This window comes from Lactuca sativa, chromosome 5, assembly GCF_002870075.4.
Source record: "Lactuca sativa cultivar Salinas chromosome 5, Lsat_Salinas_v11, whole genome shotgun sequence".
Lineage (NCBI taxonomy): Eukaryota > Viridiplantae > Streptophyta > Magnoliopsida > Asterales > Asteraceae > Lactuca > Lactuca sativa.
In genome coordinates, this window is record NC_056627.2 from 26,227,545 (window position 1) to 26,248,388 (window position 20,844).

At 37.8% G+C, this 20,844-nt stretch overlaps 1 protein-coding gene across 1 annotated transcript; it reads right to left on the bottom strand.

The window, feature by feature from the left end:
- Positions 1–317: 317 nt before the first annotated feature.
- LOC111914991 (uncharacterized) lies at positions 318–1,206 on the bottom strand. Its single transcript, XM_023910692.3, has one exon. The coding sequence runs from the start codon at positions 1,097–1,099 to the stop codon at positions 431–433; it is 669 nt and encodes a 222-aa protein (XP_023766460.1). The 5' UTR covers positions 1,100–1,206; the 3' UTR covers positions 318–430.
- Positions 1,207–20,844: the final 19,638 nt, after the last annotated feature.

Here is a 20,844-nt window from a genome sequence, read left to right on the forward strand (position 1 = left end):
TATATATATATATATATATATATATATATATATATATATATATATATATATAATCGGGTTCTCAAACTTCTTATTTATTCATGCAATTTCTTGAGCTTTCTTTATCCGCATATTTAATATTTTTATCATCTTTTTGCATTTGTACATTTAACTGAAATAGCCGCCAAAATAGCACAATTACTTAATAAAATTGGCGGTTGCAATATTAATGTTATGAAAACTTTTCGGATCCATATACATTCAAGTTGTGTCATTTGCATGAAAGCTAAAATAATTATGCAGCATTTTTGTTTTTATTTTGTTTTACTGCAATCAAATATTAAAGGAGGCTAATTTATATTGCTTGTTTTTCCATGGTTTCATTTCTAGCATTCTATTTAGTTCATCTGAAAATTCTACTCACATCCTTCATCCCATTCACTTTACAGTTTTAACTCCTACAATATTCAGCTTCAAGCTTTCTTTGTCTGATGATTCTTGCAATAAAATCATCAGCCAACTTGTTCAACTCTTCTGCAGGTAAACTCAATTCCATGTCTTCCTCCAGCCCCCCATGTTTCTCTTCCTCTACTTCGTTTGGCTCCAGCTTTGAACAACTCAAATCCTCCTCATGAGTGGATGATTCAACATTATTATCGACAACACATTCATATGTTTCTTCGTCATTGTATGTCTCAAAAAACGTATCATCACCGTGTTGTTCACAAGGCATTGATTCGTGATTGGAAATTTCCTCAGTGATTATTTTAATAACCTTTGGTTGTTGTGATACGGAGATAACTTGAAGTTGAGAGACATGATTGTAAGCCTTAGACTTAGAAGCGAAAAACTTTGATTCTCCCAATAAGAAGATGACAATGAGGTTGCCCACGATGAAGAGAGCCTTGCTAGTGAAGAAAAACGAAGTGATCTTTGGGAGAGAGAAGAAGAAAAAGACATTGAAGGTGGCACAGAATGGAGGATACCACAAGGGACTAGAACAGAATGAGGTACATGCTAATGTAGTCAAGGAATACAAGATGAAATCATTCAACAACTGTTGCCCTTTATGCTTCTTGTTTGCTCGAGTCTTGTAAGTATGTATCCTCATATGATCCATTCTTTAGGGGTTTTATAAATTAAAACAAATCTTTCAACAGAAAGATCTGAAAAAAAGAAGTATTCGATGGTTGGTTGAAGGTTTTGTGGTTCATATGGCTGACCATAGAGCAATGGTGGTGGTGGAATATATAGGGAAGAAAAGGAGGACTTATTTTAGTGGTGTTTCCATCACATGTGTCCTTTTCTAGTTTCTTTAAGTAATTGTGTTACTTTTGGTAAAGTTAAGGGGTGATTGATTATTTAGTGGTGAATTATTGAAGTGCTTTTGCTTTTACTCAAAGTCTCTTTGAGTTGCACTAGATTTCCTACCTCTCTTATTGGAGCTACTCCATTACTCCCCTTGAAGAAAATATTGAATAACAACACAGTTGCATTACGTTATTTTATTGATGAGATTAATTGCCTATTTTCCTTATACCCATTAATATTTACTTGCCTTTTGATTTTATGAAAATTGCCCCACTAGTACTCAAATAGTAAAAACACTTTTCACAAAGAAAACAAGGTGAAAGTGGACGACTTTTTATTATAACAATGAAACTTTCTAGAAAATAAAATGTTGTGATTTTCTTGACATACACCAAAAAATAGTATCAACTTTAATTTAATAAAAGGAAGCATATACAATCGATTTTTATAGTTTTTTTTTTTTTTTTTTTTTTTTTTTTTTTTTTTTTTTTTTTACTTATCGATAGTTAAATATTTCATAACTCGTAAGAGAGGAAATATACAAAAAGTTGAAGAATTCTCTTAACAATTATTACGGATATTTCAATCACCCAACAAATATAACTGTTTATTATATATTAAGAAAATAATAAATATGATACAAATCATACAATAACTGTAATCTATCTAGGGTTTAAGAATTAAAAATATCTCCAATATTGCAAATATCACACCTACCCAATGGAAATTGAGAAACCCCACTCACAATAATGTGGCCTAACTTTTCCTTCTTCCATAATTAAACACTTCATTAGATTTTTCAATGCCACCCACTGTTTCAACCCATGCGATCAATTTTCCAGTTTATCCCTTTCAGCTTGTTTCTAAGTAAAATAATGGTTTTCTTCATATGAAAGGAAATATAAGATAAATGTAAAAAACATTATTAAATTATGAGGGTATAGATACTTAATAAATTTGCTAGTATCATATGGTTACTATAGATTTACTAAATCGGGAAGTGGAGTTTCAAGAGAGATATACCCTTGGTGTATTATTAAATTATGAAGGTATAGTCTAAGTATACAAGTAAACTAGACACGTTATAGCTTGAGAGGTAAATAAAAATATTTTGACGAAACTGCAAAAATGGTCCCTGTGGTATATATTTTTCTGAATTTTGGTCCAAACTCTAACTTTTTTGGATTGATGGTTATTTTGAGCTAGTTTGGTTACGTATTTGGTTCCCCCAAAAATTGAAATGAGTGTTATATCGTTGGTGTATTTTTTCCATTTTTTAAAATAATTTAATACTTATTTATCTATTTTAATTATTAATAATCTCTCTCTCTCTCCCTCCCTCTCTCTCTCTCTCTCTCTCTCTCTCTCTCTCTCTCTCTCCACACACTTTCATATCCATCCACACCAGTTTCTTCATCCTTTACCCTTTAAGTATACACATATCATCTGCATGATTACTATAAGCACTTACCCCAAAAAGAACATTAATGTTGGGAATTAATCTGAGATGGCGAATGCGGAATATCAAGAACAATCAAGAATCAATCACCATCATATTCAAGTAATCCGATAAAGGTTTTTGTGTATATTGATTAACACATGAACGTACAGAGAAAAACCTTAATCTGGTAAAAAGCTTACACCAAAAGCTAACCTAATGATTATTTATAGGGAACAATAAATATATACCATAATTATAAAATCTATGCCTTAATATAAAACTAATGCCTTAGAAGAGCTCGATTAAGAATTTATACTATAAAGGCACCGTAGGTAATCATAAAATGATTAACCCTAAAACGGCTTCCCTAAATAACAAAAAATGCCAAATCAGTTTCCATACTTCAAATACTCAACAATCTCCTCTAGATGTTGAAAGTGATGAAGATCACGATTGTTGGAAATATTTTTATTTGATTGTCACTTGAAATAAGTTGAGTATTGATTTAAATTTTCTAACAAACATTATCAGAATGTTTCAGGTTGAAAAGATCCTGAAGATTCAACAAGTGTTTCTAGAATCAGATGTTGGAGCACATATTGTTGACATGGAGCACTTGAAGAAAACAAGTTGGATCATCATGATCTTAGATGACACATCTAGATCATATGTAGAGCATCAAGATGTTGATCGATCATTTGGAATATTATTAGCTAATCAAAAACATTGTTGGCTCATCCATAACTCTATGGCTCAACAAGAGTTGATGGCTCAACAGGAACACTTGTAGGCTCAACTCAACTCAATGGATCAACATGATCACATTAATCACTCAACAAGATTGCACATTACACATCATGTACAATGAAGGCACATCCAAATGCTCAAAGGAACATGAATTTCGTCCATGGTCCATCATGAACATGTGGTGGTACATCTTCAAGTTTAAGACACATTCCAACATTCAAGAAACAACTCAACTTGGTCAACAAGACTTCTAGAAGTTAATGACATCTAAGAAGACAATTGAGCAACATGATGCTCATGTTGCTCATCACTTTTTCAATGTTGATCAAGAAGGTTCAAGAATTATGAAGACTCATAACTTGGATGGAATCCTAACGGAATACTAACGGAATTGGAATATTCCATCCATTCTCCGTTAAGTAAGGAAAAGGTGTCAACTAATGACTAAGTCATGATGACGTGTCAACACTTGATTGGTCAAGCCATGTCATGGCTTTTCCAAAGCCTGTAAATAGGCCCCTTGGGATCCATTATAAAGTTGCTCTTTTTTTTATCATTCCTACTCATTCTGCACAATTTCTGCTTAAACTAGTGTTCAGAGAGCCATTTGAGAGTTTTAGTGTGTTTTACATTCAAACACTTGTAATTGAATCTTCAAGAATATGAGAAACATTTGAATCATTGATCTTGAACATTAAAAAAAACATTTTTATCATTAACTTGGTGATTCACAGCTCTTTATTTTCCACACTACTTGCCACTTGATGATTCTGAAACTCTGTTTCAGTATTTTCAACACTTGGACTATTCTAGTATAGGTTTACTGAATTTTTCTCATTTCTTTAGTTGGTATCAGAGCTCGAGTGATCGACTTTTAGACTTAGAAAACTTTTCACAAAAACATTTTTTTGAAGTTTCAAACTAGTATCACCTGTACTCAATGGAAAGTGTGAATCAAAACCAAAATGTTCTCTATTCAGTTTAGTTGCAAACAGTATTGGAGCAGGAAACGGTGCACCTATCCTTGTGCCTAGTGAATACCATTCATGGATAGATCGCATCAAGTACTACCTAGAAGGTCATGAGTCTGACATCAAGACCTTCATCTTGACTGGGAAACATACTCCATAATTTTTGAAGGACATCAGAGTTCCTGAAGCTGATGTCTCTCCTAAAACCTCCAAAGGTATCTCTAGATCTGTTTCCTCTGCTGCTCAACTTTGTGACAGGAAAATTAAGTAGTTTGAGGCTAAGGCAATGCAAGAGCTGTTATTTGGAATTCCTCATGACATATATGAGCAACTTCTCGATGAAGACAAGATTTCACCCTTCAACGTCTAGAATCACTCAAGAAACAATTTTAGGGAACTGATAAGATCCTTGCAAATAGGAAGAAAGTTGCATTGACAGACATGGACAACTTCAAGATGTTACCTCATGAAAATCTCTTTGATGCATATTCTAGGTATAATATTGTTGTCAACAGGGTGAAGAAACTCAAAGGAGAAAGATCACAAGAGGATTTAAATATGAAATTCTTGAATAGTCTATCTCCAAAATGGGATATAGAGCATATGATCATACTGCAAACTACAACCAATCTACACACCATGTATCTGTTTGTTCTATATGCTGATCTGCAACAACATGAGCCAAAACTCAACAAGCTAGCTCAAGCAACTCCTTTTGATAATCAAGGAATTGCCCTCGGAAATTCAGCACCCATGGAAAATCATTCTCAAAACTTGATTGCACATCACAGTCCAATCCCAAATCACTTTGCTGATCAGTTTGCCAACCAAGGATATGGAGCATATCCTTATCAACGTTCGAGTATGGCTCAACATTACAACCAGAATCCTTACATGCCAACTCAACAACCTCTTCAAATCGAAAATGGCTACTTGGCTAACAATCAATCTTTCATTGGAACCACGATGAAATCCCCTCAAATCAATGAGGAAAAGGAGTATGAAGAATATATTGCACTCCTGACCAAGTTCAATCCAAACTTCAAAAAGTTTATGAACAAACCAACTAGGAACTTTAGAGCACAAACTTATCAACAACACTAAAACTATCATCACAACTCTGGAAACTTCCACAGAGGAAGCAACAGTCAACAAAGCTGCGACTCTCAGAATTCAAATTCTGAAAGTTACAATTTTCAAAGGATGAACTCAAGGGTTCAAGATAACAAGTTGAAGTCCCATGAAGATAATGAAGTAATCAGGTGCCATAACTGTCAAGGTGAAAATCATTTTTCCAAGGATTGCAAAATGAAATCAAGAAGGTCAAAGACAAAGCATACTACCTTCAAAAAGCAGAGCAAATCAAGAAGCAGTCAAAAGACACAAATTTCATGGTCATGGAAGCTCCAAACGTAGAAGTCTGGGAAACAGATGATGAAGTGGATCAAGCAAAAGAAACTGAATCCTACAAGAACTACTTCTGCTTCATGGCTGATGATGAAAAAGAGCCTTCTCCTCTTCATCAACAAGTTGTTGAAAAGGTACACTTTATGCTTCGTGATAATCATTTAACTATTGAGCCTTTTCATGATGACATTGACCATATTTATGAAATAATCAAAGAATATGTCACCAATGCTGAATACCGTGTTAGTTATTACAAAGATGAACTGACAGACACTCAATTCAAACTTGAAGAATTGAGATGTCGTATGGCTAAGTTAGAAAGTGACCTTGCAATCAAAACTGAGGCACATCTTACGTCAGTTGAACAATATGAAATTGTATTGAATCAACTTGACATTATTGCAAAAAATAGTCGTTAGATTTACACCCAAATCAATAAAAAAATCGATAGTTATAAGGCATCCAAAACCCTTCTTGAACAGAACTCACATGACATTCTCAAGGGTGCAGAACCATCATGGATCAAATATGGTCTTGGTTATGATGAAATGAACAGGGAAATCATGGGACTCAATACTCAACCAGAGTTGTTACCATGTGATTCAAGTCTTTTCACTAGAGACAATGAGGATCATGAAGAGGTGGTAACTTGCAGTCCTTATGTAATTGACACTTCATCCTCAAGCATCCCATTGGAAGTCACATCATCCCATGATCTTCCAGACTTGGACACTAAGACTGACTCTCCAGTAGAATTCTATCTTGAATGTCCCACCATGGAAAGTTTCAGTTCCAAAGATGCCACTTTTGAACAATAAAATATCCATGACTCTAAACCCATTGAATTCCTAATTCAAGAATCATTTCCATCCCTTACTGCTTCCATCTTTGGAACAAACGACTTAGGATGTAAATAGTCTAAGAAACAACAGATTGGGAAATCTCCAACTCCAGTCAACAAGAATGAAACCTTGAAGACTATGAGTAAATAGAAATTGTTGTTGAAATACTCAAGAGACCTTTTGTTCCAATCAAAATCTCTTCACCGAGTCCTAAGCAACATGAGATAATTTTAAAGCCAAATAATGTCTCTAAAGACAAGGGAAAAGAGAATATTAATGTCTCTAAAGAACAAGGTCCAACTTTAGTCCATCCTTCAAACCTCAAAGTGGTTAAGACTACAAATAATGACATGATAGGAAGACCAAGAGAGTAACTAAGGCTAAGCAAAGCCAAGGGAAGACCAGACATACCAGTCCTCCTAAAACTTCAAGGACTCAGAGAACCTCTCCTTCCAATCATGGTTTCTCAAATTTTGGTTTTCCAAACCAAACTGGAACTCACTATCAGAATAATATTAGACCTAACAATCTTCCTGACTTGTCTGAAATGATGAGACCAAGAACTGTTCAAACCAACCCTTTCATGTATTAGAATAGTAATTACCCTATGAATTCTATTCTTGGTCTATATTGTGGTTTTTCTCTGTCAATAGGAGGGAATCACATGTTTGGGGGAAACTCTGGGTTTCCAGTGATCAATCAATTCAGGGGAAATACCCAGTTTGCTATGTTTGATCAATTTAGAATGCCTGTGAACTTTGGATTTCCCTCTCTAAGAATTCCTACTCACTTCACCAACTCTCCATTCTTCCCACAAACCAAACCTCAAAAGAATACCACTAAAATGGTCAAAACCAAGGTCTTTAAACATCAAGCAAAACCCAAAGTCGTTGATGTAAAACATGAAAAGATTGTCCCAACTCCCACAAGTCCGAAGGAAGTTAACACTAAAGGTCCCAAGCAAACATGGATACCTAAACCGTCTCTCTAATTGTAGGCTTTTATGTTGGGGTACCACATGATGATACATGGTACATTAACAGTGGATGCTCCAGGAACATGACCTGGCACAAAGGATGTCTCAGAGATTTCAAGATCACAATGCCAGGTCAGTATGTTACTTTTGGAAACAACATGAAGGGACAAGTTATGGGACACGAAAAAGTATCAAACAGGAACTTTACCGTTAAGCGTCTAGTGTATGTAGACGGTCTTAAACATAACCTTATCAGTGTTACACACCTGTGTGAAAATGATCATGAGCTTTTGTTCACCAAAACCAAGAGTTTGATTATGGATACCAACAAGCGCATCCTTGTTGATTCCCCACGAAATGGGAACATGTATCCTCTTGATATTGAACTAACTGAGGGAACCCCATATATTTGTCTTCTTTCCAAAGCTACATGTGACATCATTTGGTTGTGGCATAGAAGACTGACTCACCTCAACTTTGGTTATATCAACAAACTCATTGGAAAGGATCTTGTGAGAGGACTACCATTGCTAAAACTTGATAATGATATACTTTGTGCTACCTGTGAATAAGGAAAATTTTCCAAATCTCCACACAAAAGTATAACAGAACACAGTGTATCTGAACCTCTTCAACTTATACATATCAATCTGTATGGTCCCACTACAGTTTCTAGCTTAAGTGGTAAGAGATACATTCTTTTGATTATAGATGACCACACCAAATTCACTTGGGTGTACTTTCTGCGAAACAAATCTGGTACCACCAATGAGCTAATTAAATTCATTGGCTAAATAGAAGTTAGGTTATGCAATCCACTTAGAAGACTGAGAAGTGACAATGGCGGTGAATTCATGAACAACACCTTAGATAGCTTTATTGATCCATGTTGATCTTCACAACCCTAAAGCAATACTTCTGGGCTAAAGCCACCATAGTTGCCTGTTTCACTCAAAACAAATCCTTAATCAACAACTTGATTGAAGTCACTCCCTATGAAGCAATGAACAAGAGGAAGCCCAACGATACATTCTTTCGCATCTTTGGTTTTCGTTGCTACATCAAGAACAATAGGGATCAACTAGGTAAATTTTCACCCAAGGCTGATGAAGGTATCTTTCTCGAATATAGCCTTCATGCTGCATCCTATAGAGTTCTAAACAAAAGAACCAAGGTAACCGAGGAAACTAGTGATGTCACTTTTGATGAAATTTATGTAAGGGTTCTGGATCCAAACCACTTTGGTCCTCAAATGGTAGTACCATTTGATAAAATAAACCAGCCATCACCTGCTAATTCTTCTATTCTAGTCTATGCTATTGAAGTAGATTTTGATTTCCTTTTTCAACTCAACCTGCTGCCCTAGAATCAAAGACGTTCACAAAAGCAGCTCATCGTAATGTCTCTCAATGTCATCAATCATCAAAAGACTCAAGTTCCACCAAAGCTTAAGTTTAGGGGGAAATCTTTGAATGATTCTATTCCTAAAAGTCACTTAGAATCTTCTAAACCCTCTACTTCAATCTCCCACATCAATCTGGACCAGTCATAACACCAATCACTGCATCTTTTGAGGGGGGACCACTTTTAAACTGTTCCATTCTTAACGGCACTATACAATCCTCCCAACCATCCAATCCATGGTTTCAGGGGGAACCCCACTCGACTGGTTCTAGTCCCTCAAGTTCCTTCACTTCCACTCCATCTATTGAATTGAAGCATGAAACAATTGAGGGGGAACCACCTGCTTCAGGTAGTCCTAGACTTTTCGAAGACGATATTTTTGAAGGTACATTCACTTCTGACTACCATCCTCATCCAAGAGAAAAATATGAGGTAGTTTTCACTTCTTAAATCCTTATGGAAGCTCGTCTCACAAAATGGACAAAAGATCATCCAGTTGAACAAATCATAGGTGATCTTGATTTTGGAGTAGTGACTCGTTAAGCAACCAAGAATGAATGTCTATATGCAAGCTTTCTATCAGAACAAAACTAATGCAGATTGGTTAAAAACAATGCAAGAAGTGTTATCTGAATTTGAACGCAACAACGTGTGGGACTTAGTGCCAACACCAGAAGAAAAAACAGTTATTGCTTCAAGATGGGTCTATAGGAACAAAACTAATAAACATGGTGTAACGCCCCGTTCCTAAGAGTACCTAATTGTGAGTCCCCGGGATTTAAGAGAAGTGGTATTTTGATCATCTTGTGGGAAAAGTGGATTAATGAGGCCCAAGTATGAAGTTTGGGGACTCGCCGAGTACGCCCATCGTAAGCTGGGATTACGCCCAGCGTAATTGGGTAAGTGATGCGGGTGCAAGGTTAAGTACGCCCAGCATACTAGAGGTACGCCCAACATACTCTCAGAGTTCAAAAACCCTAAATTTAGGGTCAGCCACTATATAAGGAACATGTTGGTGCATACCCTAGTCTCCATAAGCTCTCCCTTAACCTTAGAAACCCTAAGATAGCCGTCCCACCTCCTTGTTTGGGTGTGTTTGGTCTTGGAAAGCTTGGATTAGCAAATGAGAGCATAAAGGAAGAAAGGAGAAGTTGTCAAAGAAGGAGAGAAACGGCTAGAGCGTATAGATCTGGGAAGACATCACACTTTGGAGCCTATTTGAGGTATAAAACTTCTTGCTTGACATTAATATTGTGTAGATCTATGTGTTGTGAAGCTTTGACACCATTCTTGTCCCAAAAGTCCTCATCTTGTTGCATGTTTCGAGTTGGTCAAGATTATCTGTCCTTGCAGACCTTAGGAGAGGTCTTGAGTGAGAAAAATGAGGTCCCAAGGGCTGTGGTTGTTGCTTGTGTGAGATATGTGGGTCTTAATGGATTAAGACCTTGGATTAAGAGCTTTATGGATGTCCTAAATGATAGAGTTTGAGACTTTATGAATCTTAGGCATATTTGGCCTAGGGATCTGAAGTTTGGGCTTAAGAGCTTAAGCCATTAAGAAGTTATAAGGACTTAATGAGTAGCGAAGTTACGCCCCGCGTAAGATGTGAGTACGCCCCGAGTAGCGAGTCAGTGCCCTGATCCCCTGTTGCGAATCAGCGTGTACGCCCAGCGTACCAACGAGGGTACGCCCAGCGTACTCCCTCTATTGGGTTTTCATTTTGGGCCTTAGGGTTTGAGCTGTTATTTGGGCTGCTGGATTTTGGGCCGTGACTGGACATTATGGATAGAGTATTGTGGGCCCATTGGTCGTTTTGGATCATGATTTTAGGTCCATTTGGTGAGGTGGGCCCAATTTAGTAAATTGGCCCAATTTAGTAAATTGGGCCCAATAGTGGGCTTTGTTTTGGACTTCTAAACTTTGGGTCATTGGTGGGCTTGGGAGCTTACCTAGTGTTGGGCCGGATTGAGTTAAGGGTAAAATGGTCAATTTACCCTTGGAAGGGTATTGTGCTTAGTCTAATGATTATTTGTGCTATGTTGGCTAGTTCGGGATTTTCGGTGAGTCGGTGATTCGAGAATCTGCTTCTTCAGTTCAGAGTTTCAGCAGTGCGAGGTGAGTTATCCTCACTATATCAACAGGGTCTAAGGCACCAAGGCCGACCCTTTATCGGATTGAGATCCGGGTATTGTTGTTATGTTATTGCTTTGATATGTTTGCATCCTGGTAGCTAGGATGGTGTATGTTAGAGACCTGGTTGAGGTCGGTATCCTGATATGTAGGGTGATGCTATGCTAGTGACCGGTTAGGTCGGTATCCTGGTTAGGATGATGATATGCTATGTGATCTGTTTGATCGGCTTGTTGACTGTGAATTGTTATATGATTGTATGTTTATGTGCACATGGTTGTTTGGACTGGAGTTGGGTTGAGGCGGGTCCTGCTTTGTGCTGTAGGCCAAGATACCCAGGGCGGACCGGTTGTCCCGAAGGCCCAGCGAGCGGTCCGGATAGGCTGTAGGCCCCAAGAGGGCGGACCAGACGTGCCGAGGCTCGGAGAGTGGACCAGGACGACTGAAGGCTCGACGCGGGCGGACCAGTCATATTGTAGACTCAGAGAGTGGACCAGGTGGATTGAAGGCCCGGTGCGGGCGGACCAATCATACTGCAGACTCGATGTATATGGCTAGACACAGAGGGTGAACCAGGTGGACGGTTGGCCGGTGTGGCAGACCAGTCACACAGTAGACCCGAAGTGCATGGCTGTTCTGTGATCGGATATGTTATGGCATGTTATGCGTGTATGGTGTAAGTGGTTGGTATTTTGGGGATATCTCACTAAGCTTTTGGGCTTACAGCTATGGTTTAATGTTTTTCAGGTTCTTCAGGAGACCGTGGCAAGGCGAAGGCGTGATCGTACCGCTCCTCATGTTTATGTTGTGATGTGATTCTGGGAATACTCTAAATAAATTGTATTGAAAACCTTTTTGTAATAATTTAGTGAAATCGGGTTGTTTTTGAAAAGTTTAAATTGGTTGGAATTTTTCAGTCATTACACATGGAGTCATCATCAGAAACAAAGCCAGACTGGTTGTCAAAGGCTACTCTCAACAAGAAGGCATAGACTATGATGAAACCTTTGCACCTGTTGCAAGAATAGAAGCCATTAGGGTTTTCTTGGCATTTGTTGCACACAAGAATTTTAAGGTCTACCAAATGGTAGGGATGTCTATGTTCAACAACCTCCCGGATTTGAATATCCAAAGTTCCCCAACAATTGCTATAAGCTTCAAAATGTTGTCTATAGATTGAAGCAAGATCCAAGAGCATGGTATGGAAAATTGTCCAAGTTCTTAGAAGATTCCAAGTTTCAAATAGGTTCTATAGATCCGACTATCTTTAAGAAAATCCACAACAACCATCTGATCGTCGTGCAGATCTACATCGACGACATCATATTCTGTTCAACCAATAAGGACCTTAGTGATGAGTTTTCTGAGTTGATGAAAAGCAAATTTAGAATAAGTATGATGGATGAGCTCAACTACTTCCTAGGACTACAAGTTCATTAATATCCTAAGGGAATCTTCATTGGTCAAGAGAAGTACATCAAAACTCTGTTGAAGAGATACTCCATGGAGAACTCATCAACCGCAAAAACTCCAATGTCTTCTTCCTACAAGCTTGATTCAGACCTTGATGGAAAATCTTTAGATCAGAAGCACTACAGAGGAATCATCGGCTCATTATTGTATCTTACAGCTAGTCGACCAGACATCATGTTCTCAACATGTTTGTGTGCACGCTTTCAAGCCAATCGAAAGGAATCACACCTCATAGTAGTTAAAGAATTTTCAAATATCTGAAAGGAACTGCTTCTCTGGGTCTATTTTATCTTGCTAAAGGCAACTTCTATCTTCAAGCCTTTAGTGACTTAGATTATGGAGGACGCAAGCTCGACATAAAGAGTACTTCTGGTAGTTGTCAATTCTTAGGAGGCAGATTGGTCAGCTGGACCTCAAAGAAGCAAACATGTGTTTCAACCTCTACTCTTGAAGCTAATTACGTTGTTGCTGCCAAATTTTGTTCTCAAGTGCTCTGGATGCAAACAAAAATGAGAGATTATGGATTCAAAATGCAACAGATCTCAATCTATTGTGACTCTAAGAGTGCAATTGCAATCTCTCACAATCCAGTCAACTACTCAATGACCAAGCACATTGATATCAGGTAACACTTCCTAAAAGATAATATTTAAAAACATCATATTGAGCTTTATTTTGTTCCTAAAGAAGAAGAGACCGAAGATGTGTTTACGAAAGCTCTCGATGAATACAAGTTCTTACACTTTCTAGGATGACTTGGCTTGCTTAATCCAGATTCTCTAGGCATTCGAAATTTTTCTTCTCACCCTTTTTAAGAAAACTCCAAAAATATTTTATTTCTAATTTATTATAATTTTGATTTACTTTTCCTTAAAAGAAAAAACTCCAAAAAGATTTTTTTTTACTTTACATAAGAGAAAACTACAAAAAGATTTTATTTTCTGTATTTTGTCTTTACTTTAAACAAAAGAAAATACCAAAAAGATTTTATCTTTATTTTTGTTAGGAAAATGCAAGTTGTCATCACAACTTTGCAAATGAAGAAGGTTAGTTTCTCCAAACTTTAATGATTTTTCAAAATACTAAATTCAATGACCATTAACAAACCAATATTGGTACTTCAGTAGTTGCTTCAGTACACAACCAGTATTGGTACTTCAGTGACCATTAACAAACTTAATAGTTATACTCTATTTAGAATTATAAGATACATCAAGTACTAATGTTATGTGGGATAATTTTAGGCAAACTCTAAGATTTAGTTAAGCCAATGAGTTATAGTATATTTGTGGCTTCCCTGTCCTAGTGAACTCATGAGACAAAAACGCGAATTTGTGTAGTTTGAGGGACATAAAAAGTTTTGCTTTATGAATATTTATACCTAATAAAAAGCTTCTTAGTTAAAAAAAAGCGAGCCAAGTTCCAAGTTTATTTGTTTAATTATTGAATTTTGAGTCTAGTTATATATTAAATAAGTTATAGTTCAAGAGTTGAGTCGATCTGTGACCTATGAGAACTCGGCCAGCAAACCCCACATGATATTGAAAATTTGTCCACCTGCAGTACATTAACACGATCCGGACCGGGAAGAAGTCCACTACAAGGGTTTTCACAGAATGTCATGGACTCCATTAGTGACCTAAGAGATCCTGAGCACTCCAATGAATTTCTTAGAAAGTCACGAACTAAAGTACAAATAGAAGTAAAGCTAAGAATTATTCTCTTGTGTACTTTGTCAAAGTTAGAGCTATAAGAAAAGATTAAAAAAATCAAAATAAAAAAAATAAAAAAATTCTAAAAAAAATCTATAATTGGTGATACCTTTTTGAAACAAAAGAAGTAAATAAAGTCGTGTCACTTGGAATTTTGCGATAACTTTTGAAAAAAAGAAGAAAATAAAAAGGTATAGGTGGTGGGAATGCCAAAAATGAATGTTATTTAAAATAAGTGGTGAACGTTTATGAGGATTGTCAGTATTTTGGATTTGGGAAGTAACTAGGTCTTAGACACAAATATACGCATTGCAGTGAGACATAATTGGAGAGTAAAATTCGGGTTATTCTGTGTGATGTTAAGGAATTCAAAACATCATAATCTACAAGGGAATTATTTACAACGTGAAGTGAAGAATCATACACATAATTAATTTCCTTGATAAATCTGTAAGTAACAGCAAGATAATCCTTAATTACTCTAAATCAATCAACTAGTGTTTCCTTAAAGTTTTCATTTTCACATGCACATACTTCACTGCATCTTAGTATTCCCTTCTCAGATTCTCTATCTATATGCACACACATCACTTTCAAATTTAGATTATTTAGTGTTTGCAATTTATACTTTCTATTTAACTCATGCCTTAGATTCTAGGTAAAGCAACTAAGTTAGATAGAGAATATTACTTACTTGATCATGGAACATCCTTAGCCAATTGGAACATCTTATGATAGGGGATCATCCTCTTCAAGAAAACCATATGTGTTTGTCTTGGTTTATAGAGAATTATAGTATTTTGTGAAGAAGGTCAAGATCAAAAGCTTTAAAGAACCAAATTTGGAGCAACTAAATTCAACTTGGACCAACATGGAACAACTTCAGGTACATAGACCACATTTGGAACATCTTGGACCATATCCTCTTCTTTGGACCAACTGGACGAATGAATGAAGCATCTTCATTCGTCTTGATCATCTTAAGGCATGTTGGACTATGTTCATCAACTTGATCATCTTGAGGCATCTTGGCACATTTTCATCATCTCGATCAACTGGAAGTACTCTGGAGAAATTTCACAAACTTAAAGGATCTTGATCACTTGGACCAAATTGGAGCTTCTTCAGCCACTAGGAGCATGTTCAAGAACATTTAAGCATGTTCAAGAGCATTAAAGCATGGCTCAAGAACATTGGAACATGTTCAACAAAATTGGAACATGTTCAACAACATTGGAGCATGATCAAGAACATTAGCACATGATCAACAACATGAGGCATCTTCAGCCACTTGATGCATCACGCCCATGCGGCTCATTAGGTCCACATAGAGCATAATAAATGTGCAATGCACGTTTTGAATAGGCCATACATGTTTATGATGAGCCATGCATGTTTCAAGTGAGTCGTGCACATTTCATGTAGACCATCCACATCTCAAGTAGGTCATGCACATGTCAAGTATGTCATGAACATTTCAACTAGGTCTTTCCTTAGGTTCCATGCATATCTCAAAGATATCATCCATGCATGCACCACCTTTTTCTTTCTTGATTCTCAAGGCATCATTCTCGCGCTCACGACTCAAGTTGAGATTCTCCTATTTATATTTGAGTACCATCCAAGACTTATGGACCCAAACGTTGGCCCATGCAAGCCTTATTTTGGCCCATTGAGAAACCCTAGAAACCTTCACCTATAAATACCTCACTTCTACTTCTAGTTCTCTTTTTTTTTCTTTTTTACTCTCTCACAAATTCTTTCTCTCATACTTGCTTGGAGCGAGAAGGCGTCATGAGCAACAGTCGCATATGCAGCATGCAACTTCAGTTGGTGAGCAACAAGCACTCTTGGCACAACAACCAAAATTTGAAATCTCTCATGAGCCATAAGCCTTCTTAAGTTGCAAACCCTAATTTGTCTCAACAACTTCTTTATATTCGAAAATCCACTCTTGAGCCACAATTTTGTTGTTGCAAGACCCTAATTTGGCTCAACAACTTACTTATTTTCGAAAATCATCTCTTGAGCCACAAGTATAATTTTTTTATATCCTATTTTAACTCAACAACAACCCTATTCTTGAAAATCACTCTTAAGCCACAAGATATTTTGTTGCAAACCCTAGTTTGGCTCAACTACTCAATTCTCAAATATCCATCTTGAGCCACAATTTTTTTTTCTTCAAACCCTAATTGTGATCAACAAGGAGTTTGTGTGCCCTCTTGAGCTATTCGTGATCAACAAGGATTTTGAGTTCCCTCTTAAGCCATCAATAAAAACGAAACCCCTCATGAGCCATCAAGTAATTTCGAGACCCCTCTTGAGCCATCTAGTAATTTCGAAACCCTACTTGAGCCACACCCTAATTTCGAAATTCATGTTGAGCATTAACTTTTTTTTGAAACCCTTCTTGACCCTCAACAACCCCCTCTTGATCATTAAGCAAAACCAATGATATCTTCTTGATCCATCTAATACCCTCTTGAGCCATTCCACATTTCGCAACTCCTATTGACCCACAAACCCTACATGTGCTTTTTCTTTCTTGAGCCACAAGTATCTTTGTGATCAAGCAAAAACCTAAATCTTCTTGACCCTTTCCTTCTTGCCTCATCAAGGTCAACAACTTGAGCCATCTAATCTCTCTTGTGTGATTCCCATCTTGTGCTATGTACAACCTCTTGCGCTATACCCTAATCCCGACCAACAACCTTTGTGACCATCACCAACTTGGGCCATCAAGTTCTTTTTTTGATCATCAAGCTAGAACAAAAAAAAGCCCTTGCCATCCTTCTACTTGATGCGCCTCCTGATGTGTGAATTGCCCTACAATGTCCAACCATCAATACACCATTCGTTTAGAGCAATCGAAGAGCCCAAAAACTCCCTTGGTGCAACTTCTCTTTTTCTCTTATTGGCACATCATCTGTTTGGCACACCTTCTTGGTCAATTTTTTTTTGGCTCCACAATCCTCAAAACATCACCTCTTGCGCCATCATCCAAACCTACTTGCGTCATCCCTGCTCAATCCTAGTGACAGTTCTCTCCCTTGGCACAACATCAGATTCATGTCACAACCTTCCCTGTTAACATCAGATCAGCTACTAAAAACCATCATGCAACATCTTTTGATCCAATCTCTATAGTGCGACACGACTTGAACAACAAATTTTGTTTTCTGTCACTACATCATCAACACAATTTTCTAGCGCCATCAAAAGACTTGCGCCACACTCACATACCGTTGGCGCATCTTACCGTGCCTTTGGCGCATCACTTCCCTCATGGTGCATTGAACATCAACAACACCCTCCCATTGGATCATCAAAGTGCTACTCCAGGTGGCCCACTTCATCACCATTCAGAATTTGTAAGCATCATGCTTTGATAGTTTAGAGTCATCTAGTCTTTGTTTATACTCTTGGCGCAACAACTCTTGGCAAGAGCATCCTTCTCTCATCATCAGCGGATCTGAACATCTTCCTAACCCTAATTGTGAGCAACTATTCATATGTCACCTTCCCTTGCTGGATCCTTCATCTTGATCGTTAGGTTTTGGAGAATCATCACATAACCCTTTGCGCATCTTCCATATGTCGTTGATCCCATCCCAACTTCACAGACGATCATCACTTGGCAGTGTTGGCCTTGACAGGGGTATTAATGACTTTTCACAGGAAATAAGACAACAGGGGACAAGATATTGAGTATCACAGTGGGTAAAAGATAAAGAAAATGGGACAGGAAAGCAATGCACAGGAGCAGAAAAGGCTGCACTTTACATATTCATCAACTGGGAAAAGAAAAGAGGGATACAATCACCTCATACACTGCATGACTATTTAAATAAAATTTTGCATAAGAATAGCAATTGATTCTAGCTTAAAACCAGGGACACTAAGCCACATGGCCAAGACTTATTCACTTCTATTAACAGCTAAGAAAACAAAATAAAACATGCATATAGAGCAAATCAAATATAAACTATTTTATCTGCATTCTGCCTTTTGCTGCAAACATGAGCTACTGTTATCTTTCCATCTTCTACAAATTCTCTTATAAAATGAAACCTTATATCAATATGCTTGCTTCGACCATGAAATACAAGATTCCTCATGAGATCAAGAGCTGACTGGCTATCAACATATAGAGCTGCAGGTGGTATGTTTTGGCCAGTGATTTCAGCAAGAAGACGATGTAACCAAATTCCTTGACAAGCTGCCATAGTTGCTGCCATAAATTCTGCCTCACATGAAGACAAAGCTACACATCGTTGTTTCTGAGATGTCCATGACACCAAGTTGTCATTCAAGTAGAAAGCCATCCCACCTGTGCTTCTCCTGTCAACTTCATCTTTTCCCATGTCACTATCTGAATACCCAGTGATAGTGATTTTTCTCTCTCCTTTTGTGTAGACTAAACCATAGTCCAGAGTGCCCTTTATGTATCTTAGGATGCCTTTTATATCTTGAAGATGTTTCATGGTTGGTTTTTCCAATTGACAACTCCAACTGCAAAAGTTATATCAGGACGGGTGTGAGTTAAATACCTGAGTCCTCCTACTATGCTCCTATATTCTATGGGATTTACAAGTTCTCCTCCTTCATCTTTGGTCAACTTCAACTTATGCTCCATTGGACTTTTAGTGGGGTTGCATTCTAACATTCGGGTCTTAGCAAGGATAGTTTTGGCATATGCTTCTTGCTTCAAGGTTATTCCAGCTCGACTTTGATTTACTTCAATCCCCAGATAGTAAGTGAGAAAACCAAGATCACTCATCTCGAACTTGTTACTCATTTCCAATTTGAAGTTTTGCACATCATCATGGCAGCTTCCTGTAACCAGTAGATCATCAACATATACGCCTACACTCAATGTGTTTCCTTGCTTTTTTCTGGTGTACACAGAGTACTCTTGGCGACACCTGGTGAATCCCAAGCTTTACAGATACTTATCCAAACAGGCATTCCAAGCTCTGGGAGCTTGTTTCAACCCACAAAGGGCGTTTGACAATTTGTACACTTTGTCAATTTCACCTCTCTTCTCCAAACCTTCAGGTTGTTTTACATAAACTTCTTCTTCTAGGTTTCCATTCAGAAAAGCTGCTTTCACATCAAGATGGTGCACACGCCAATTGCTAGAACCTGCAAGAGCTAGAATGACACGTACCGTTTCTATTCTCGCCACTGGTGCAAAAACTTCGTCATAGTCTATCCCGTGCTTTTGAACGTAACCTTTTGCCACGATTCTTGCTTTATGCTTTAAAATCTTCCCGCTTGGATCTCATTTTAACTTGAACACCCACTTCAAGCCAATTTCCCTTCGTCCCTTGGGGAGGTCAACCAAGGTCGAGGTTTTGTTTTTCTTGATCGAGGCTAGTTCCAAGTTCATAGCATTAACCCATTCCTTGTGTTTTTGTGCTTCTGCATACGTGGTTGGCTCTTCATCATCATGAATCATCATCAATCGCTCGGTATTATCATACAACTCTGTAAGTAATCGATAGCGCTTTGGAACGCCTCCCCCTGTCGAACTTGAAGCAGTACTAACGGAGTCGTCTTGCGATACTGGTGATATTGGCGTAACAGGGGTAATTGGGGAATTAGTTGTGGACGTTGGGTTTGAGTGCATACCAGGTGGGCTAATTTGTGAGTCCAAGTGTGAGTCAATGGGCTGTGATTCATCTTCAGTCCAGTCCCCATCAACTTGGGGTATTTCTTGACCGACTTCTCTTTCAGTGACCTGGTCAAAATTGAATCCTTCCACAGTAAAGCTGATCCCTGGTGTCGGCTTTATCTTCTTTGTTGTTTCCCATCTCCACTTTTGCTTTTCTTCAAATACGACATCCCTGCTCACAAACATCGTACCTGTGTCGGGATCTAATAACCGATAATCCTTTGAACCTTTTTCGATTTCGAGATGCACAACCCTTTTTCTTCTTTCGTCTAATTTCTTTAAATGGTTCTTGGTTATTCGCATGTGTGCGACACATCCGAACACCCTGAGATGTCCAATTTGTGGTTTTCTTCCAGTCCACATCTCATATGGTGTTGACTCCTTCAGGGCTTTGGTGTTGACTCTGTTCAAAACGTACACAGCGTGGTTCATAGCTTCACCCCATAGTACATCAGGCACGTTCATAGACATTAAGCAACTTCTCACCATCTGTAAAACAGTTTGATTCCGTCTCTCCACAACCCTATTCTGTTGTGGGGAGTATGGAGATGTGTAATGACGTGTCAGGCCCGTTTCACTACAGTATGAGGTGAATTCATTTGAAAGAAATTCACCTCCTTGATCCGTTCTTAGAACTTTGACCCTCTCCCCTTTTTTCAATCTCTACCCTTGCTCTAAAATTCTTGAAAACATGGAAAGCTTCATCTTTTTTTTCATGAGATACACCCACATTAATCTATTGTAATCATCAACAAGCAACATGAAGTACCT

Coding starts and splice junctions, on each gene's coding strand:
- LOC111914991 (XM_023910692.3), bottom strand. CDS start 1,099: ATGGATCATATGAGGATACATACTTACAAGACTCGAGCAAACAAGAAG.